Source organism: Sciurus carolinensis, chromosome 12 (assembly GCF_902686445.1).
Source record: "Sciurus carolinensis chromosome 12, mSciCar1.2, whole genome shotgun sequence".
Classification (NCBI taxonomy): Eukaryota; Metazoa; Chordata; class Mammalia; order Rodentia; family Sciuridae; genus Sciurus; species Sciurus carolinensis.
In genome coordinates, this window is record NC_062224.1 from 25,793,656 (window position 1) to 25,817,032 (window position 23,377).

A 23,377-nucleotide genomic window follows, 5' to 3' on the forward strand; every position below is an offset into this window, starting at 1 on the left:
AAAGACCTCTACAATGAGAACTACAGAACATTAAAGAAAGAAATTAAAGAAAATCTTAGAAGATGGAAAGATCTCCCATGTTCTTGGATAGATAGAATTAATATTGTCAAAATGGCCATACTACCAAAAGTGCTATACAGATTCAATGCAATTCCAATTAAAATCCCAATGATGTACCTTACAGAAATAGAGCAAGTAATTATGAAATTCATCTGGAAGAATAAGAAACCCAGAATAACTAAAGCAATCGTTGGCAGAAAGAGTGAAGCAGGGGGTATTGCAATACCAGATCTTCAACTATACTACAAAGTAATAGTAACAAAAATGGCATGGTATTGGTACCAAAATAGACAGGTAGATCAATGGTACAGAATAGAGGACATGGACACAAACCCAAATAAATACAATTTTCTCATACTAGAAATGGTGCCAAAAATATGCAATGGAGAAAAGATAGCCTCTTCAACAAATGGTGCTCGGAAAACTGGAAATCCATATGCAACAGAATAAAACTAAACCCCTATCACTCACCCTTCACAAAAATCAACTCACAATGGATCAAGGACCTTGAAATCAGACTAGAGACCCTGCACCTTATAGAAGAAAAAGTAGGTCCAAATCTTCAACTTGTTGGCTTAGGATCAGATTTCCTTAACAGGACTCCCATAGCACAAGAAATAAAAGCAAGAATCAATAACTGGGATAGATTCAAACTGAAAAGCTTTCTCTCAGCAAAGGAAACTATCAGTAATGTGAAGTGAGAGCCTACAGAGTGGGAGAAAATGTTTGCCACTCATACTTCAGATAGAGCACTCTTTCCAGAATATATAAGAAATCAAAAAACTCTACCCCAAGAATACAAATAATCCAGTCAACAAATGGGCTAAGGAAATGAACAGACACTTCACAGAAGAAGATCTACAAGTAATCAACAATCATATGGAAAAATGTTCACCCCAATTAGAATGGTGATTATCAAGAACACAAGCAATAGGTGTTGATGAGGATGTGGGAAAAAGGTACACTTATACATTGCTGGTGGGGTTGCAAATGAGTGCAGCCACTCTGGAAAGCAGTATGGAGATTCCTGAGAAAGCTTGGAATGGAACCACCATTTGACCCAGCTATCCCACTCCTTGGCCTATACCCAAAGGACTTAAAATCAGCATATTACAGTGATACAGCCACATCAATGTTCACAGCTGCTCAATTCACAATAGCCAGACTGTGGAACTAACCTAGATGTCCTTCAATTGATGAATGGATAAAGAAACTGTGGTATATATATATAATGGAATATTACTCAGCCATAAAGAATGATAAAATTATGGCATTTGCAGGCAAATGGATGAAATTGGAGAATATCATGCTAAGTGAGATAAGCCAATCTCAAAAAACTAAAGGACGAACTATCTCGCTAAGTGAATGATGATACATAATGGGAGGTGGGAGGGTTTAGTGTTAGGGTTAGGGTTAGGTTTAGGGTGAGGGTTAGGGAGGGTGGCAAGAATGGAGGAAGGAAGGACTGTATAGAGGGAAAAAAGGGGTGGAAAGGATGGGGGGAAGGGAAAAAATAATAGAATGAATCAAACAACTTTACCCTATGTAAATGTGTGATTACACAAATGGTATGCCTTACTCCATGTACAAACAGAAAAACAACATGTATCCTGTTTGTTTACAATAAAAAAAAAACACTTGAAAGACAGGTGTAAGCAGCTCACTTCAACTTTTGTGCTATTTCTAAAAAGCAGGAAAGGACACTCTTTAGATAAAAAAGAAAGGCAATGTCCTTATTTTCAGGGACAAGACGTTGAGACCACAGTAATGCAGTTTGGACCTCTTCAGCCTGCCTCTTACCTTTTAAGTCTCCCCACTGAGTTGCATTTTCACAGTTTACCATTCTTTGTTCACTCTGGCATATACATCATTCTAACTGCTTCTCTGGGTCTTCATCTCTTCACAGGTGCTTTCCTGCCACGTAAAATTTATACTTTGCCTTTCTTTTTCATGTATCTTAATGTCAACTCAAGCACTGGACCCAGCTGTGACCCTAAGGGGACAGAGGTAGCTTTCTGCCTCAACAACCGTATCTTCTCAGTGTCTTTTTAAGTTTGTGTTTTCTTACTTGTCCCTTAGAGGTTCCCTTAGATTCTGTCTGCCATATTTTTCCCATCTGTACACATGGCTTCAATCACCATATGTGATGGCCAGGTATTGTCATATATCTTGCTTTATCTTTCTCCTGAGCTCCATATATCCATTTCCAAACATGTTTGGCACATTTCCACAACTAGGACATGTCTAACATTGAAACTACAGTCTTCTCCTCAGGTGTGATTTTCCTCCTGTATTCCCAGAGCAAGAAGTGGTGCATTAGCTGTCCCAAAGCCAAATCAGAAACTTGAAACTCATTTGTGATCGCTTTTTATTCCTCATCATCTGTCTTACATCTCCTCACAATCTTCCCCCCACACCAAGATAGAGTCAAACCCTTTATATCTGAACTTCAACATCCTTTAACCAGTTCCTTTCCCCCCTCTAATCCACTCTATATACCACTTAAAAATGGTTGTGCAGTAAGGGTTTGACAGCTGGGGCTCTTCAAGATCTGGTCTCTGCTTATCCCTTCAGGATTCTTTCTATGTTTCTTTCCCTAACTTGACTCTAGTAATAAAAAATATACTTCACTCTAATGATTTATTCTCTTTTCTGGAACATTCCTTACTTGAATCAAGCATCTCCATTTTACTTGTCTAGTGATGATTTATCTTTCCAAGTCTCTCTCTGAAGTGATATTTTTTTCTTTTTAAAATTTATAGACTGCAGCACTATAGTTGGGAAGTATGCTATGTGCTCTACAGCATGATGTGTTTATCCCTGTCATAGAACTTACCATATAATGTTCACACTTTTGACTTACTTTCTCCTTCAGTGATGTATAAAAGCATCTACAACCTGACCCGGGACAGTGTCATATCATCTGTATCATAAATGAATGAATGAATAAATAAATGTTGAGTTTACAGAATGCCACTCTAAATCAATAGGGGAGCCCAGAAATAAACTATTATGCTTTCAAATGTTTAATAAATTGTGATCATTCAATGCTGTATTCTGTAATTTTGCTGTAGAATTTTGCCTTAGTTGTTACAGTTTGCATCTGGAATGCCCCACAAAAGTTCACGTGTTGAAAGTAATGCAGCAGTGTCCACAGGTGGGACTTTTAGGAAATAATTAGTGAGGACTCTAACCTCATCAGTGGATTAATCCATTTGATGGGCCAATAGTTGAAATGTACCATTGGGTGGTAACTGTAGCAGGTGGGAACTGGTTGAAGGACAAAGGTCACTAAGGGTGTAGCCTTGGGGACTGTATCTTGTCCCTGGCCCCTTTCTCCTCCTGTCTCCCCCTCCTCATCCTCATCCCCTACTTCCTGGCTGCCATGACCTGAGCAGTTTTACTCTACCACACCCTCCTGCCATGATGTTCTGACTCACCAAAGGCCCAGAGGAAAGGAACTGCTAACCATTGACTGAAACCTTGGAAACGATGAGCCAAAACAAACCTCTCCTCTGTTAAGTTGTTTATGCCAGCTATTTTGTTCACATTAGTGTAAAGTTCACGAACATTAGTCTATTCCTAATTTGGACTTGTTTCCCTTTAGAAATAGAACTTTATGTGACCTTCTAGTCAAACTCCACCTTTCTAACAAATACCTAAAATTACAAGGACACAGAACTTTCCTAAGGTTCTCTTTAAAAATAATTCTTAGTTGAAGCCAAATACCATGTGACTATATTGAACTTAATATGATTTATGTCAGCCAAATTACATTACAGCCCTGATGGGAATGGGGAGAACTAATTTGGCTAGGTTAGGTTTCTTCTTTTGATTCACCTCCATTTGCTTACCTTATCTCTAAGAAAAGATTACAAGACCTGGCAAGTTGTCTTCATCACAAAGAGAAGATACAAGTGGAAAAAAACAGGGAGGCAGATCGCAAATCTACAAGCCCAAATCAAAAGAAGGATTTCACTGATTAAGACTAAAGTCTAAACACTCAAAGGCTCTCTCCTTTTTCTTTCATTTATCTTTACTCCATTTCGATAGTCTAAATGCCCACACTAATTAGGACCCTGAAATAGACTTTTATTTCTTTTCCTGCTTCCCTCTTACAAGTACATTCCAAGCTGATTTTTATTATTAAAAAATGTATGATCATTAACATGATTTATGGATCTGTACCCCTATAGCCCTTGCCAAAAGAATATAATAAAATATAAAAATAAGCAAGCAAACAATTAAATAAGATGTTATGTTTTTTGGACCTCACTATGATTAGGTACTCATCTTTAGAAGTATGTAATTACTTCTTAACTAACATTTTTCTTTCTCTATGTGACATGGGTTAAGTATAATAAAAATAGAAGGTCAATGCAGGACTTGGGTTGCTTAAATTCTCAGTGTTCTAAGTTAGTATTACTGACCCCATTACATAGATGATGAAACTGAAATTGGCAGCATTCAAATTCCTTTCTAAGATTGCACAGGCAGTTCATGTCCTTAGGATTTATTTTTCCATGAACCCTTAGCAACATGATGTCTACCTAGGTCTGGACCCAACCCCTACCTGTATGTATTCATTAAAATCAATATTCAGCTATAGTTCTTGATTTGAGTCATCCTGAATCTTTAAGGTAAGAAGAAATCATAATCATACTTTTAGAACCATTTCTATAAATGTTTTTAAAAGATAAATATAAATATACAGAGAGCCATCCTTCATTAGAATGACCTAGATACAAATGGAATAGGAAATAAGAAAGTTGTAACAGAAATTATTGTAACTAGAGTGCTGCTATAAGTGGTAAGTAAGCAAGAGCCACAAGCTTTGTTTAGCAACATAACATAAAAAAAAAAAAAAAAAAAAAAAACCTATATTAGGAGCTGGGGGTATAGCTCAGTTGGTAGAGTACTTGCCTTGTAAGCACAAGGCCCTGGGTTCAATTCCCAGCACTGCAAAAAAAAAAAACCCTACATTATTAATAATAGGATCATGGTAAGACTCTGGAGAACTTTGTTTCATCTGTCAGGCTCTCTCTATCATTTCAAAACAGCATTTCTTCCCTGGCACACTGAGGCAGTGAAAATAACTCACAGCAGCTGGATTCATCTTCATTAAAGTGACAGTCGGGCACTCCATCACATAGCAGAAGGGATGGGATACACTGGTCTGCAGAGCACTGGAACTCCTTATTGCCACATTGCTGAGAGGGCCTGAGAGGACAGTTCATTTCATCAGATCCGTCTAGGCAATCTTCCTGTCCATCACACTTCCTCGAGATGGGGACACACTGGAGTGTGTAGACACATGCAAACTGATCAGCTTCACAGAGTGATGGCTGTATCGTGATGGGACCTAAAAAAGAGAGCAAGTCAAGTCATGTTGGCATTAAGATAGTTTTCTTGGTGTCCAGTATTGAAACATTTCAGGACTTTCTATTTTTGTATAAATATGAAGCATTTTGGTAATTTAAGTCCATTAATGTCCAGTTAGGAAAAATGATCCCTACTATATGCAAGTGTGGAGAGAAAGTATGCCTTATTTTAATCTCACCCAGCAGCAATTTTGAAAAGGAAATGGTGGACAAGAAAATTGCACTTTTAAATGAAAGAAGAAATATTTATTCAGGTAACTTAAATCTGACCATGTAATCAGATTTCCAAGTAAAGATACTTTTTCACAGTAAATCAGGTATTTTGGAAAGATGCACTTATAATTTTAGAATTTAAGGGTATTGTTATTATATCCATATATGGTTTATTTACTGTCTTTTAATGCCTGAACCTGGAGAATCTAGCTCCTGAGACTCTGGTCAGGGTAGGGTCACAGAAGTTGCAGTTTGCCATGGTTTTGTCCCAGTGTATTTTGCTGATAGATCTTGATTCCTGCCCAAAGGCCACACGTTGTCATATCTAACATAGAGATAAAATCACAGTTCAATCTAAAATATTGCACTAGAAGAAATCTTGAAGGTTAACCTGGTTCAAAACCAGGCAATTTGTTTTACACATGAGGATGCTAAGTCCATGAATTTAAGTAGCCAAGGACTCAGTGCTACTTTTATAATCTTTCGTTACATAAAGTTATTCTGTGGCAAAATTTGAGTCTACATTAAGTCAACTTCATCATGGACCAAGATTGTTGGTCCTAGAGTTGACTAACTGATGTTTCTTGAGGTCAGTGAATGTAGATGAATATGGAGGATTTTTACTAATTTATTGGAATATTGCTACTGCGGCTGTTCTTACACTCTGTGTTGTTTTTGCACTAATTATTCATGAACTCATGACTCTAGAGGAAAAATGAAAAACAGAGCCACACAGCAATGGGATCAGTTCAGGAAGTTTGTTTTCTGGATATTTGAAGCTACTTTTAGTTTTGGATTTTATGAGTATAGTTTGTTTTATACAGAAAGATGGTGTGGTGAATTCATTTTAAAAATGAGATTTGAAAATTCCTTTCCTTCCCTACTTACACAGTAATGGAGATATAGCTAGACTCTAGTTAATCTCTATTGTTATGATCAAAGTCATGTGTGGGAGACCTATCTGGACATCCTTCAAGAGTCTGTGTTTATGGAAAATGTCATATGTAAGTGAGGTAGCAATCACATGATTGTGAGACACAATACCATGTTCTAATCTCACTGTATGAGATCATGTTAGCATATACAGGTGAAGTGTTCCAATGAACAAATTCCAAACTCAAACTTATAAAGTAAATTGGATTTAATAAAATTTAAATTTTAGACCTTTATGTGTAGTTCTTTTAATATTTAATGGTGATCAAAAATAGTTTTGTTCACTCTTTTTGTTAGATTAATCTCACATTTTAGGAAGGGCAGACAATCTTCATCATATTTTTTAACAAAATATTTTATGCATTAAAATTTCATCTTTGTTAATTCTCCAATGATTGAAAAAGTTTAACAGTTTTTTTTCTCATGTGATGAAAATCTAGAGCCATCTTTAGTAATATACCTATGATTTAGTTAAGGCAATATGCTAATCTTTTCCAAATAAACAGACAAACAAACCACCCACAAAGATGGTAATTTTATTTAAGACAAACACAGATTCCTATGCTTCCCAGACCCTATTCAGAATTTATGTATTATGTATTTTTTGTGTGTATGTGTTACATATTTTTCCTTATATCAGAAATGCAAATATAAAATTCTTCTTTATTTGGAGATATAAATTGCATTAAATTCCATAATCGTTTTAATCTAAATGTACTCAGAACTATTTGTTCCAGGTTTTTCTGTTCAAGGAAGCCAGTGGGCTTGTACAGCCTACAATTGATCCGGTCTTGTGCTGCTCAGTTTAGCCTTTCAAGATCAAGGTGTGCTTCGCTCACTTGCTCGGCAAGCTGCCAGATTGCAGCTCACAGTTGACTCCAGCTCCGGGCATTGCCCTCCAAAGTTATATACCTTTCCAAGAACATCTTCATTCATTGACTTGTGTATTGGGGATAAGACAGCTCAGGCCCTGTACTTCAGTCTGAGGCGTCTACAAAGGGACAAAGCAGCTTCAGAGCTCCCCACAGCATCGGCTGAGGCCACATTGCACCTGCATCACAGGTTAACACCCTCCACCCCAGCACCACACAATTCTGCTTCCTTCTCTCCTTTGCAGGGGATACTCCCGAGAGAATTTCCAGTACAATTGGTTTGGAGGAATTTGCCTCAAAGTTGGTTTCCTAGGGAATCTGATCTAAAGCACTATTCAGTCTTCAAAATGTATCTTGTTTTAAATTAAATCCCCTCTGAATTGCTTCTCAAATTTTCCATTGAAATATTTCTGATATTTGAGGAACATGAATTTTTCCCTCCTAAGGGAAAATGCCTAGTCAGGTTCCTAGCTAGAAACAATTCTCTATTAGCTCAATATTTCATCTGAGTCTTTTGTTTTATCCAAATGAAAAATTGGCATTATACTACCTATATACATTTTCAGTTTAAATGGTTTCCTCCAGTATTCCAACAAAACTAAAACTCCTGGAAGATGTACTATGCTTACTTTTTGATTTGAGTACAGCTTGCTACGCGCACTCTGAGAAAAGTTGACAGTGAAGAAGGTTCCCTGAAATTGTCATTTTAATGGATTTATTCTTAGGTGTCACCTATGGAGGTAGCAAATCATTAAAGGTAAAATCTCTCATCTAACTCTGTAAAATAGGAACAATATTAATAGTTTTCTTTCTATAATCTGAAAAATGTCCGCACTGCCTTAAATTAATATTACTAAGTGAAAGAAGACGATCAGGCAGGCTACATATTATATGATTTCAACCACATGACATTATGGAGAAGGCAAACTGGGTTAAAGAGATCAGTTACTGCTAGAGGTTGGGGTGAAGGTAGGAGTAGGGGTGAGGAAGAATGAGGAGGAAGAGTACAGGATTTTACAGTAGTGAAACTATTTTATATGAACTAGTCTAAACTATTCTATAAACTATATGAATAGCTTCATTCTCTATGAAACTATTGTTCTATACATGTCATCATATATTTGTCAAAAATCTATAGAATTGTCAATACCAGGAGCGAACTCTAAAGTATAAACTTTGGGTGATAATGATGTGTCAGCACAGGTTCATCTCTACTTTATATAACAAATGTACGACTTTGGTAGTGATAAATAAATTTGGGGAAGCTGTGTGTATATGTGGGGAAACTCTCTATGCTTTCTGCTTAATTTTGCTGTGAATCTAAAAATTCTATAAAAAGTATTTGCATATATATACACATACATGTATATATGTACATACATACATATCTTTCCACACCTTTCTTTCTTTATATATATATAGATAGATAGATATATAGATAGATAAATATTAGTATCTTCTAACTTCTTTAAATCCCTTTTAAAATGCAGACATTTTAAAACATACAACATTTAAAATGCACAATACCTTGATAAATTCAGTGTGCACTAATGAAGCACATTGGTCCTCTCTTACCATGCCCAGCAAGCAGCCTAGACTGGCCACTTAAAACCAATGGCACTGAGGTACAAGGCCAGTGACTACATAGGAAATGGTGGCAGATCAGGCTTACCCATAGTTAGCTTACTTGGGAATGTGTATTATTGTTCATTGTATGAACAGGTTACTCCACACAAGAGTGTAACAAGTTCAGTGTAATCCTGACTTGTGCATCAGGGAATCAAACTGAAATAGCATGGACTGTAATGATAAAAAGAGTATGGGTAAAATAGAAGGATAAAGGAAAGTAATAAAGAAATAGAACTGCTAGTGATTGTGATGGAGAAAAAGATGAGAGGAAAGATAATTCAAAAATGTTAATTCATCTTGATGCCAATGGATTCATTAGGTATCTTAAGGGTGTTTTGTTTTTTGTTTTGTTTTAAGTCAACGTTTCTCAAACTACATCTGATCATGGGTAACATACAGACCCAGTGCTATGGGCAGGAGGAATAAAGAGACTTCTATGAAAACTTAGTTTATAGGCTTTAGGGGAATGTTTCTCAAAAAAGAGGATCACAGATTTCAAGTGAGTTGGAATCAACAATAAAATATATCTCATCTATAGTTTGCAGATGATTTATTCTTTCTGTGTTGGAGATCATTCAAGGCTGTACCAACAATAAAGTTTCTCTGACTCACTTGTATCCTACAAATAGCCTTCCTTCAGTAGAGAACAATGGTGTGGATTTATAGCTATTATCTGGAAATTGCATATAAGGCACTACTCTCCGGGGTGCATTGCACAGCTGGTGTGACAAGCATATGAAAATCAGCCATCATATGTTTCAACAAGAAATGGTTTAGGAAATGCTGCTTTAGAGTTCAGGGCAGTGGTGTGCAAATTAGTTTGAGAAAAAGGATTCTGAAACAACAGAAAAATCCCATAATCAAAGGTACATAGTATCATCAAGAATTGCAACTGAATCACTACAATGGCAATTTGCCAAGTTTTTTACCTGACCAAAGCTCTGAACTCACACAGAGCCAAGACACTCCAAATTAGGGGCAAGTTTTTACCCCTATATGAGAACACAGTGATATCTCAATATCCAATAGAGTTAAATGACATTAGGCATGTGTTCAATAAATATTTCTTACGTCGATGAATAATAAATCAATGGTTTAAATATTAATTATACTTTCCTTGAGAACAAATGTGGAGTTAAACAAAAATAGATGAAATACAGAATGCATTGACTAATTGACCAGTTCTGTTGATTTAATAAACACACTGTTGTAAAAGGGCAGATCAGCAAAACAGAAACTGGAAAGGTCTTTCAAAAGATGACTTACCTGCTATATTTAAATGTGGATCTATGGGTTAGTAATTAAGGCAATCATTCATTTCATATTGATGCTTATGGGCTTTACAAATTGTTTCAGAAGTTTTATGGGGTTTTACATATGCTTACCACATTCCATTTGATTTTGTCCTATGCAGACAGTTCCGATCCCTGACACCTGTGTTTCTTTGTCTTTCCACAGAATGCTAAGTTTCCTTGTTCACTTATATTTAGATGGCAATGAAAATATATTTCTTATAGCAAGAAAAATTATTTCCTACTATTAACTTACCCAGAAATTCAATAAAACATTCTCATGAATTTCATATAAATTCATTAAAAGCCTAAGGTGCCCAAAGACAATCTAATGAATTTTTATATTTATGATTAATATCTTTAGTCAAGGCAAAATTGACTTGTCTGTTTTAAAGAAAAATGACAGGCACATGAAAATTTAGTATCAAAGAGCAGAAATCAGACTGTTGCCAAATATTGCCATAATTGGTAACATAGATAGTAAAATTGATCAGTGTAGTATATTAACAGATTAGTTACAAATTGGTAATTATCTCTGATGTATTTTATTAACAACAGTCAAAAATATCACAAAAAACTATGAGGCAGAGAAGTTTATAGTTTCTTGAACTATAAAAGAATTCTTGGTTTCAGTTAATTTTGAATTGTGATTTTGTCTATATTTCTGCCAGGGTGCCTCATAAAGTATATAATATTATTATTATTATTTTAATTTAAATCCTCTCTCTCATGGGGAGCCAAAACAAAATCATTCTGATGTTCTTATTTAATTGCCATACATCTAATAGCTTTTATTTTCCCAGGAAGATGGAACATGACCTACAGTTTGACTAAGAGTCCTGGTACACAAATACCTGCTGACAGCACATGGAATGTGTGGGCCAGGGGGGCTTGCTTGTCTTCTCAGAAGGCCACGCATAACCAACAAATCAAAAGTCAGACAGAAGAGACAAAAGTAAAAGAAACTGAAAAGTTTCCCAAAGTGAGAACCGTTGTGAAAGCTGATAAGTATCTGAGAACAGATGTCAAATACAAAGTTATAATTATTTTCAAACTGAATAGCCACAGCTAACTAAGACAAAAGCTAAGCTAGACTAAACAGATTGGTGAGAAGCAGCAGAAATGCTAAATGTATAGAGACATACTAGCGTGCATTTATATATGTGGGTGCATGTGCGCAAATATATGTACATATGTGTGAGCACACACAGGCAGGTTACTTGAAATCATGAAGCTACTCACTAGCTATAGAAAGCTTAGAGGATAAATTATGGTTGTGGGCAATTAACGATATAAACAAGAGGAAACTCAATGCCGTGGTTTAATTGTGAGGTGTCTCCCAAAAGTCCCTGTGATAATGCAGGAATATTCAGAGGTGAAGTAATTGGACTGTGAGTTGTAAGCTAATTAGTCCATTTTAGTTTGAATGGACTGACTGGGTGGTAACTGTGGGTAGGTGGGTTGTGGCGGGAGAAGGTGGGCCACCAGGATGTGCCCTAAAAAGGTTCATCTGCCCTGAAGCCCCTTCCCAACTCTCTAACTCTGCTTTCTGGCCCCCATGAGCAGAGTAGCTTTCCTTCACTATGTACTTCTGCCATGATGTTTTGCATCCAGAGCAATGGAGTCAACTGACCACGGACTGAACCTCTGAAACCGTAAGCCAAAATAAATGTCTCCTCCTCTAAGTTGCTCTTGTCAGCTAAGTAACATACATGAGGTTGTGGTACCGTATTCTCAGAGTCTTCTCCTTTCCCTAGTGCATAAAGATGCTAAAGACTTGAAAGAAAATCAAGAGCTGAAGAAACGGAACATGTTAAGAGGCCTCAAAAGACTCTCATTTTTATTCACACCAATATGAGCCATTACTATAGAGACCCAAAAATAGTGATACTGCAGCAAATGACTGAAATGGTTCACATAATAAATGTTCTGTCTTCAAAAACCCAAAACAATCTAAAACTTATGTGAAGGTAGAAAATACATAAAAAATTTGCAGTGTTAGTCTGGTTGCTGGTCATTTCTCTCTTGTATGAGGCATGGAATGCATAGAGCCTCCAGTGGATCACTGATTCCTTACTACTTTATCATTTCCAAATGGTGCTATTGTTCCTAGTCTCACATGACTGCATTCATGTGGCTTCATTTACATGCAGCATTGGACCAGGTTACATACTTGGCCTAATTTAATGTTGTTATTCACTGATGGCCCATACTAACTAGAACTTTCCCTAATAGCTAATGAATTCCCCTAATCCTAGACACTTGACTTCTAACTGTAGGGCCAACTTCATTAAATACATTTCTCTTAATTCGTTCTTCACATTGCTTTTAGTACACATTTCCCAAAGGAAGAATTCTTCTGGAAAAATGGTTTTCCAAGCCCTGACAGGGTTAAGTCTAGTCTTTAGTTGGTTTTCAGTGAATTGACATGTGATTCTGTCCAACCTGTGCTCATGTTCTCCCCCATAAAAACCTCAAGTTGCAGAGGAAAATGATGAATCTTTCAGATGATGGGACATTTTACTCTTGGCTCACTAGCGTGAGGCCAAGGAAAAGATCATCATCAAGTCCTATGGTGGGAAAGCTTTCGCTGACAGAAATTGTGAGCCAGTGTCTCAACACCAATCAATTATTAGATAGATTTTTCTTTTAGTAGAGATGGTCTGAGCGGAGAACAAAAAGCCATCTCTCTATCATAGACCACAAACATGCACAATTGAGGGAAATAGAGGGGTTTAGGCGATCTATACCTGAGGGAATCGTGTTAATTTCACAGGGACTTTAGGAACATGTGTTACACCTGTTAGAATGTTTTATCATGGTTTATCAGAGACCTTCCAGGTATAATTTCTCAATTACCTTTATGATCCAACCAAATAGAACCAGTGAATGTGTGATACTAGAGTTCCAGGTATTAGGGCATTGGCAAAGACAAATATAGGTATATTCAACTTTATAGTGACTTTTAAGGAATATGAATAACAACTTAACCTAAAGTTTGGCATATTGTACGACTATACTTTACTAAAATACACATATCCCCCACACACACACCCACACCCACACACACACACACACACACACACACACACACACACAGTTTCTTTGTCTAATTCCTGCCTTCCTAATAGAAAAAATAAAATATGAACACATTAAATTGTGTTAGGTTATCTTGTCCCATTAAAATTTTGTGATCATGGAGATTGTTGGTCAGACCAGGCAGGCTCAAACATGGAGATGTAAGCTGAAACACATACATGTGAAAGCCCACAGGAGGCACATATAATCAGCATTACAATCAGAAAGATCCTAGAGTACAATCCAGATATTTGAGGCCTTGGATTTTTCTCCAAATTGGCCCATTATCTGCTGTGCTTAGCAGAGAATACCCAGTCTTGTCACTTCTTTGGACCCCTTTTCACCAAAACCCAGTCATCTATTTTGAGCAGGTTTATATTACTGAAAAAATGAAGACTCGTGTATTTATACACAGTCCTGTTTTGAGCCAAGAAAGATTTTTTTTCCTTTCCCATTTCCACCTATTTCCTTTATGAGTAACCAGTCTCTTCTCAGTGAAATGATCTTATGTTCCAAAAACATGTTATTCAAGAAAAAAATCAGTCATTCTGTTGAAGTCATTTGTTATTCTGTTTGAAAGAAAAAAAAATATTTTTGTAAAAATGAATATTTTAGTGAAGCAGTGTCATGTTCTTGTGCTATTTCTTAGGCAACAAACACACTTGTTTGTTTTTATAAGGTTTGGATACTTTTCAGCCAACAACATATGTGTTTTAGGGAATGGGGGAGGGGTCTTAATAAGAGCGATGCTATTAGCCCAAAACAGCCAAACAGGGCCAGAGCCACTCTGGCTGAGAAAAGCTCCCTGGATCTCTCCAACACACTTGGCCTGGTAAAACACGTGGACATGGATGAGCATTTCTGCATGAACATAAGAGTCAGCAAGGGTTATGATAAATTTTAAAAGTGAAGAGGAATTTAGCAATTGATAATTTTTCCATAGAGAAATTCCTAAGTTACCATTTGATACTTTATTTTCTATATGCCTTATATTACGTTTGCATATATTACATATACATTTACACACTATATGAAAAATATAAACTATGCACATATATGTGTATGTAGCCAATATCATTGGTTTGCATAAAAGCATTTGCCTTTAAGACAAAGAGTTGAGACAGTGATTTGTATTTTATCTTCAGGTTCAGTAGGAGATGCTTGTCACACCCAGGCAAATGGGGTATAGTTCATGCTGGGAGAGATTTTTCCATGGTTGTCATTTGGATTTCTTTCCCCTAATTCAACAAAATTCCTTCCAGGCTGATGATCAGCAGGAAACCAAGAAAGAACCACCTCCTAGTCTAACAGGCAAACTCCTCCAAGTATTGCCAAGCAGAAAATCAAGGTTCTGCTCCCTTGAGCCTGCATGGTATTAGCTTTTAATGACATTTTATGGCTCTTGTGTTTTTGCCTTCAAATCTAATATTCTTCTAGGAGTAAGGAGGAATTACTCCATCCTCCAACAAACAGTAAGAGCTTCATGACCCACAATAATAGATTTTAAACCTCATAATATTCCATAATTCAATAAGTCAATTAGGATTGACTGATAATGGTTTTCTTCCAGTGTTTTATACATTCATTACCGCTCATTTTTAAATGAAATCTTACGAACCAAAATTATGAAAATGAGCCATGCATTAAAACCATATTTTAAATAATTTATCAACAATGGCTATCATATACAATGCAGTACACAATGAATATCTATTTCCTACTGACTCGAAGTTTATATTTTTCCCAACCAATCTTCAAGTCAAAGATCATTCATTCTTGTTAAATTCTAAAAGAACAAAACAAAACAGGGTAATGACAATGGGGATTTTTCATTGTAGCAGAACTAAAAATGACAGAAAACAAACCACAGATATCACAAAATAAACTGTAGCATACACTATAGGAGAACTGCAAATTTAAGGCTAATAGCATCTGAAATGGAGAACAGCTTCCTGTGGGGAGGATTAAAGATAAATTCTTGAAGAAGACAGCTTTTGCTCTGTCCTTGAAATTGGTGAAGGATTTACATAGAGGAGAGATAAAGGGCAGGACATTCCCAGACAGAGAAGCAATAGGACTTATGTCAGGGAGATGAGAGGGAAGGGGTAAAGACTAGAGAAAAGGAAGGGGTGATCTTTGAGGGGGTCATTTGTATAGACAGAGACAGACAGATGTTAGGGGTTGTGCTAAAGAATAAGAAACTTACTTAGTAGGCAACTGAGAACCTCAAAGCATTTTTCTTCTTTATAACTTGTATGAATTTATGTACTTTAATTTTTATTAGCTCGCTCTTTCCATATGCCATTAGAGTATAAATAGAATCTTTATTGTTGCTGGTCAACATTATAATTCGGTCTAAATGTTGCAGAATTTACAAGCTGGATGGTGATAAAATGAGAAGACAAATGGCCATCAGCCCGAGAAGCGTGATATGGAAATTAGGTACAATGGAATAACTAACGAAGAGTAAAACGTGGACACAGATTTAGGGTTGGTCCATGGTATGCTTCAACGAGCGCTTTCAACTTCAGTGGACTGACAGAGGGCCAGTTAGTAATTACTCACATTCATGGTAAGGAAGGAGACAGCCCAGTTCCAGTCACAAATATTCAAAGGCAGTGGCATCAGCCAATCTGACCCTCTAATGGCATCAATCTCACTTGCTTCCTGTTCATTTTTCTGACTTGGATTCTCAGACTTTTGAATTTTGGAGCTATCCAATATCCTTTTAATAAATTTACTTTTTGTTTAAGTTAGTCCAAGTCAGGTTTTGTTGCTTGTATAAAACATTCTTTCAGCTATCATGGTAAGTAAGAAAGTTGAGAAGTCTACCCCTACAATATAATCGGGACTAGAAGACTTACTTGCTATATATATGAGAAAATTAGATAAATCAGTTAGGTAGCCATTCCAGAGATTCTACTGAGTAATATAAGGTCACAAAGTAGAATTTGGAAAGTGATCTACAACTGAGGAAAGAAAAAAAAAAAAGGTCAAATCTACTGAGCTTATATACTAGTGCACTGAAAATGAAGAGATGGAGAATTCAGAAACCAAATAACTGGTTTCAAAGTGAGTGTTTAGTAAAAGAGAGGTACTGAAAAGTTGGTTATTTATAACCAAGAGACTCTTGAGGTTTTATTAATTAGAACAAAGGGTACAAATACCCTTCTTATGGAATAGCTTTCATTAGCAATGCTCTCAATTCATAAAGCGAGGTCAGTGTGCTCACTCTAAGCCTCTGAAGCAGCCTCAGCTTCCTGTCCACTCTCTAGCTGGGAGAGAGGGCACACAGGAAACCTGAGCTCCTCCTCTGACCTGTGTGTGCCACAGGCTTCTTGCACTGGCTCATCAGCCATCATGGGCATTTCTTCTCATTCCACCTTCAGTGAAATCATACTGGAAAACCTGAAATCAACCCCACTGGGAATATTCACACCAAGGATACAGGCAAATGCTGCAACTCTGGGATTCTTTCCTACCAGAGCTAGTTTATCAGCTGAGCACCACTGAACATTGCTCATGAAGAGTTCACTCATGGCCCAAGAAATTACTTTGTATACATGAAGCTGCCTCTAGGTCAAAGGAATTCCTTCTAGAATCACAGATTTCATTCCTGAGAGAGTTTTGAATTTGCTTTATACTTCCAGATATACATAGTTATCCCAGTATTTCCCCAGATTACAAAATCCAGAAGAGCTGGGGTCATTATTACATTTACATCTGTAATGCCAATTCAAATCCAGGGTAGCACACGGGAGTTTCTCAACAAATATTAACCAAACGAATGGCAGACTGAAATTCACAAATGAACCAAGTAGTGAGAGTTTTTCTGTGTCTAACTGCAGTGACATTTCTATCTTACCTGCTTTCCCTGGTCCCTAGACCCCTTTGAATTCTCCTCCTCCTCTGTCCCTTCCTGTTATTCTCTGCACCTTCCTTTTATATTCCTAATCCTCTTCCACAAATCCAGTCCCATATTATAAAATGGCAGCATCAGAACGGGATTAAGAGACCATCTATTTTATTGCCCTGATAATAAAATATGATCTATGGAGTTTAACCAGGTCCCCCAAATTGTACAAGTATTTAGTGGAACAGAAATGATTTAGACTCTAAAGTTTAAATTCAGTGTTGTCTTTTCATGACTCAATACAGTCACACAGAGCGTATTGGAAAATTCACAAAACTGACTCTACCTCTCTCACTCTCCCCCAAACAAGGGACTGGGAACAATGACGGAGGTGGCAGTGTGGTGGGTGTCAAGGATACTGTGTGTATTCAACTAATGATGACATTCACTTATTTATCAATTCATTCAACACATTTATTTGTCTACTTGTAAAATATATTTTTTGAATTTCTACTATTATATATGCCTAGAAGAAGACATATATAATAAAACCATTGAACAAAACAAGCAAAGGTCTCTGCCTTTAAGTAATTTGCATTCAAGAGGTTATGCCTGACCTGAAATTGTTCCTTGGATTTTCTGTTCAAGTCTAAAGATATAAAGCAAGAATGGAAGTCTCTATTCTAGAATGTGAAGAGAACTATTATTGTTTATCAGTGATATTATTAAAAAAAAATTTGTAGCTTCCTATTCCCCTTGAATTCCTATGAATTTCATTATTTATTCTGTTGGCATCTTGCTACTTACTGTCAATTTATATTTACCAAGTCAAGATAAAAAGGATGCCCAAGGATAATACATCTTTTCTTTTGAATCTGTATTCACTCTCTGAAGATATATTTTCTTTCCATTCAACAAAAAGAATCTAGGGGAAAAATTGACCATAATGTTAATCTTCCAAACTGGTATTTTCTCAGTTTTTAAAAACATAGCGGCATATCTTGACATTTACTATGTTTATGTAAGGGAGCATCATATTCAGTATATTTCAATAAGGTTGTTAATCTGTGGAAGACTAGATGTGTTAGATCATGTAAGAATTATTTTTAGGTTTTTCAAAAGTGTTTCTTCATATGAAACACTGCAAATAGTTAATGCAACTTGATGAGGAAAGGCATATTACTAAATCCTGATAATAATCAGTTCATGAATGAGAAAAATTGGGTCAAATGCACAGAAGGTAAGGAAGATTTGTACACAGTTCTTTGTTAAAAGGGGTTATAGCTCAGTGGTAGAAGCACTTGCCTCACATGTGTGAGGCACTGGATTCAATCCTTAGCACTACATAAAAAAGTAAAGATAATGTGTTCATCTACAACTAAAAAATAATAAATAAAAAAGGTAGACCTCAATATTACTAGTTATATTAGTTTCCTGGGGTTGCTGTAGCAAAGCACTACAACCGGATGACTTAAAACAATAGATGCTTATTCTACAATAGGTGTAGTAGGCAGAAGTTTGAATTCAAGTCCTTTTCAAGACCATGCTGTCTCTCTGAAGGCCCATGGGAGAAGTTGGCCCATTCCTTTTTCTAGCTTCTTGTTTTGCTGAGCATCCATGGCTTGTAGATGTATTATGTTAATTTCTGTATCCTTTATCACGTGGGGTTCTCTGTGTATTTGTCTGTATCACTTCTCTTCTAATAAGGACATTAGTCATACTGAATAAAGGATCCACTCCACTCAAATATGACCTCCTCTAAACTTGAATGTTAAGTACATCTGTAGAAACATCATTTCTAGCTGGGCACGGTGATGCACACCTGTAATCTCAGTGACTCAGGAGGCTGAGGCAGGAAGATCATGAGTTCCAGGCCAATCTGAGCAACTTAGTGAGAATGTCTTAAAATAAAAATAATAAAAAGAGATGGATATGTAGGTTCCTGGTATAGTTTGATCCCTGGGTTCAAATTCCATGACCACAAAAAAATTAAAAATAAACAGACAAAACCCTTTATTTCCTATTTGAGTCACATTCTGAGGTTCTGGAAAGGCCATTGTTATGATTTAGATCTGGAATATTCTCCAAATCTCACATGTTGCTTGTTCCCCAATGCAGCAATGTTCAGAGGTGGGAATCTTGGGAAGTAAATGTATTATGAGGGCTCTGACTTCATCAATGGACTAATTCATTGATGGATTAATAATTTGAATAATTTGATGACATCAATGTGCAGTGGTGGAAACTTTAGGAGATGGAGCACAGTTGGAAGAAGTAGGTCACTTGGGGCTACTATAGAGGGACATTTTTTTCCCTGCTCCCTTTCTCTCCCTCTTTATTTGTTCCCTGGCTGCCATTGGCTGAGTGGTTTGCTCTTCTACATCATTCCACCATGATGTTCTGCCTCACCTAAGACCCAAAGCAAGGAGCCAGCCAACCAAGGACTGAAACCTCTGAAACCATGAGCCAAAATACATCTTTCCTCTTTTAAGTCATTTGTGTCAGCATTTTAGTCACAGTGACAGAAAGCTGACAAATACAGATAAGGATTTGAGGGAACACGTCATTCAACATAGCAGAAGAGCACACTTCTATGTGGAAATAATCTGATTCCTACCTGTGGTTCACACCTCCTTATGTCTTTTGGTATTCTCCTCCTTATTAGTCAGAAGTGGACAAATGTGTCTTAAGTATTTCAGAACCCATTGCTGCTTTGGATACTTTAAAACTTCCTACATAGTTTTAAAAGTTTCAATATCCCCCCAGCCTTGTGAAATGTTTCTTCATCCTGGGGACAAATGTAATATTCCTTATTTTAAATGACAGAAAAAAAAATACCTTCTATCCTTGGAAACTTACATACAGAAAGCAGACTCTGTGAAAATAAATGCATTCTTCTGCTGACTCAGAATTACTGGAGATGGTTTACTGCATGGAGTCTGTCTCATTTACAAAATGTTGCCCAGGGAAACCTAAAGTGATTAAAGGAAGAAAGAGAAGGGATAATGTGGTGTGTGGGGGCTGCTATTTGTACAGCAATGTTCAAAATGGGAAAGACTGCAGGTAACTTGAGTGATAAATGCTCCTTCTGTGTGTGTGTGTGTGTGTGTGTGTGTGTGTTTATAGTGATGAAAACAAGAGCCTAGTATGAAGTTGAAAGTTAGCCATTTTTAATCTTAGAATGTTAATCTGAGCATGAGAAAAATGCTGCTCTGTTAAACTTATGTACCTGGATGTTATAAGATCTGAAGAAAATCAAGGCTGAGTTAACTAAGGAAAGATGGTCAAAGAAAGTAGTTTTGATGGTATAGAAATTTCCATGTACACATAAATGAATACTAGAAAAAAATCTATTTATACTTTCTTCTTTTGCTTTGTTCAGTAAGCATTCATTTTGACAGGTTCTTATTATCAGAGTGTTTAAATTTTTCAACTATATTTCAGTGGAAAACTGTATCCCATTTTGGGAAGTTTCAATTAATAAAATAGAAATTTCAGAGTTTATTAAAATTTTATCTATTTTATATTTTTTGCAAAATAATGCTTTATTTATCTGGAATTACTAGAACATGACATTGTACTAACACTTTCAAGGTCAGTTTAACCAATGTTTTTGAGGCATATATAACTGCTTTATTTCTGCTTTCTTGAAAGTCTTCAAAAGTTCCGTATGAGTTTGTTGACTGTTTTCTGGAAAGGTAAAATTAATGCTAGAAGACTCATGCTCACATAGTACAAGGACTTTTGTCCCACTACATGATAGAATAATCAAATGCCTGAACTACTCTAAGAATAAATCTTCCATAAGGTTTAATTTGCCTGCTGTTAACCCTGGCAAGTAAAAAGGGCTTAAGTGTAATCCGTTTTCACACTTTTCAGAGCTTCAGAAAGAAGGGTAATTATTAATTGGAATAACTCTTTGAAAAATACAGGATTCAAACTAAAACCATCAATGCATTGGCTTCCCATATTAATTCTAATAATTTCATTTAGGGAAAAATTAAGACAATGATTGTGGTCTAGGGATGCAGCTCAGTGATAGAGTGCTTGCCTAGTGTTTTAGTCAGTTTTTTTTTTTTTTATTGCTATGACCAAAAGACCTGACAAGAACAATTAGAGGAGGAAAAGTTTATTTGGGGGCTCACTATTTCAGAGGTCTCAGTCTATAGATAACTGACTCTATTCCTTGGGGTTCATGATGAGGCTGAACATCTTGGTGGAGATTGTGGTGGAGGGAAGCAGCTCAGGATATTACCAGGAAGCAGAGAGAGAATCCATTAGCCAGATAACAAAATATATACCCCAAACGCATGCCCCTAGGAACACATCTCCCTATCCACCTTCAGTTACCACTCAGTTAATCCCCATCTGCGGGGATTAATTCACTGATTGAGCTAAGGTTCTCATAACACGATCATTTCACCTCTGAATGTTCTTGTATTTGTCTCACACCTTAGTTTTCAGGGGATATCTAATATCTAAACCATAATAAATAGCACACCCTAGGCTAGATACCAAGAAACACAAAAAAATAATTAATAATAAAAATAAGTAAAACAATGATTGTCCAAAACATGTAACTTTTAATTATACTTACCATTACCTTATGACCTCATTTTATAAAATAATACTATTATTTTACGCAATTAAAAAATACAATTCCAAACAGACATTTAAAAATAAAATAAAAACAAGAAAATAAATATCATTCACAATTCCATTTCTCAGTGATATATATTATTATATTTTGTATGCTCTTTCAGGTTTCAGAGATTGGTATCATTTTTAAAGATGGCTTATTAAAATTGGTTTCATATATTCTTTATTATTTTTCTACACTTGTCAATATGTGCTTGTATTGTTTATGTCTTACACTGGTTATACCTTTCATATCCATCAAGATATTATTAATTCTGCCTAATCTATGACATAATTTTTCAAAGTATGAATTATCTATTTAACACTCTCAGAATTTTCCATGATACTATCACAAATCAGGGATGAGGGTATCCGTGCTAGTGCTACAGGACCAATATTTCTTTTTTTTTTTTTTTTTTTTTTTTTTTGTGATTCATTTTTTTTTTTTATTTATTTTTTTTACGTTTACATAGGGTAATGATGTTTATTATATTTTTCCCCTCCCCCCCCACCCCTCCCACCCCTCCCAACCCTCCCACCCCTCTTTTCCCTCTACACAGTCCTTCTTTCCTTCATTCTTACTGCTCTCCTTAGCCTAACTCTAAACCTAACCCTAAACCTAATGCTAGCCCCTCCCACCCCCCATTATATGTCCTCATCCGCTTATCAGCGAGATCATTTGTCCTTTAGTTTTTTGAGATTGGCTTATCTCACTTAGCATGATATTCTCCAATTTCGACCATTTGCCTACAAATGCCATAATTTTATCATTCTTCATTGCGGAGTAATATTCCATTGTATAAATATGCCACAGTTTCTTTATCCATTCATCAACTGAAGGGCATCTAGGTTGGTTCCACAATCTGGCTATGGTGAATTGAGCAGCAATGAACATTGATGTGGCTGTATCTCTGTAGTATGCTGATTTTAAGTCCTTTGGGTATAGGCCAAGGAGTGGGATAGCTGGGTCAAATGGTGTTTCCATTCCAAGCTTTCTGAGGAATCTCCACACTGCTTTCCAGAGTGGTTGCACTAATTTGCAACCCCACCAGCAATGTATGAGTGTTCCTTTTTCACCACATCCTCGCCAACACCTATTGTTGCTTGTATTCTTGATAATCGCCATTCTAATTGGGGTGAGATGAAATCTTAGGGTGGTTTTGATTTGCATTTCCCTTATTACTAGGGATGTTGAACATTTTTTCATATATCTGTTGATTACTTGTACATCTTCTTCTGTGAAGTGTCTGTTCATTTCCTTAGCCCATTTGTTGATTGGATTATTTGTATTCTTCGTGTAGAGTTTTTTGAGTTCTTTATAGATTCTGGAAATTAGCGCTCTATCTGAGGTATGGTTGGCAAAGATATTCTCCCACTCTGTAGGCTCTCTCTTCACATTTCTGATAGTTTCCTTTGCTGAGAGAAAGC

The 23,377-nt window shown here is 36.3% G+C and overlaps 1 protein-coding gene across 1 annotated transcript in view; it reads right to left on the reverse strand.

Annotated features, from left to right (window-relative positions):
• The window catches only part of Malrd1 (MAM and LDL receptor class A domain containing 1), a 686,047-nt gene that overhangs the window by 120,620 nt on the left and 542,050 nt on the right, over window positions 1–23,377 (reverse strand). Inside the window, exon 34 of the mRNA XM_047521295.1 lies at window positions 5,162–5,422. Coding sequence (XP_047377251.1) covers window positions 5,162–5,422 — 261 coding nt within the window. The remainder of the gene's footprint in view (window positions 1–5,161; window positions 5,423–23,377) is intronic.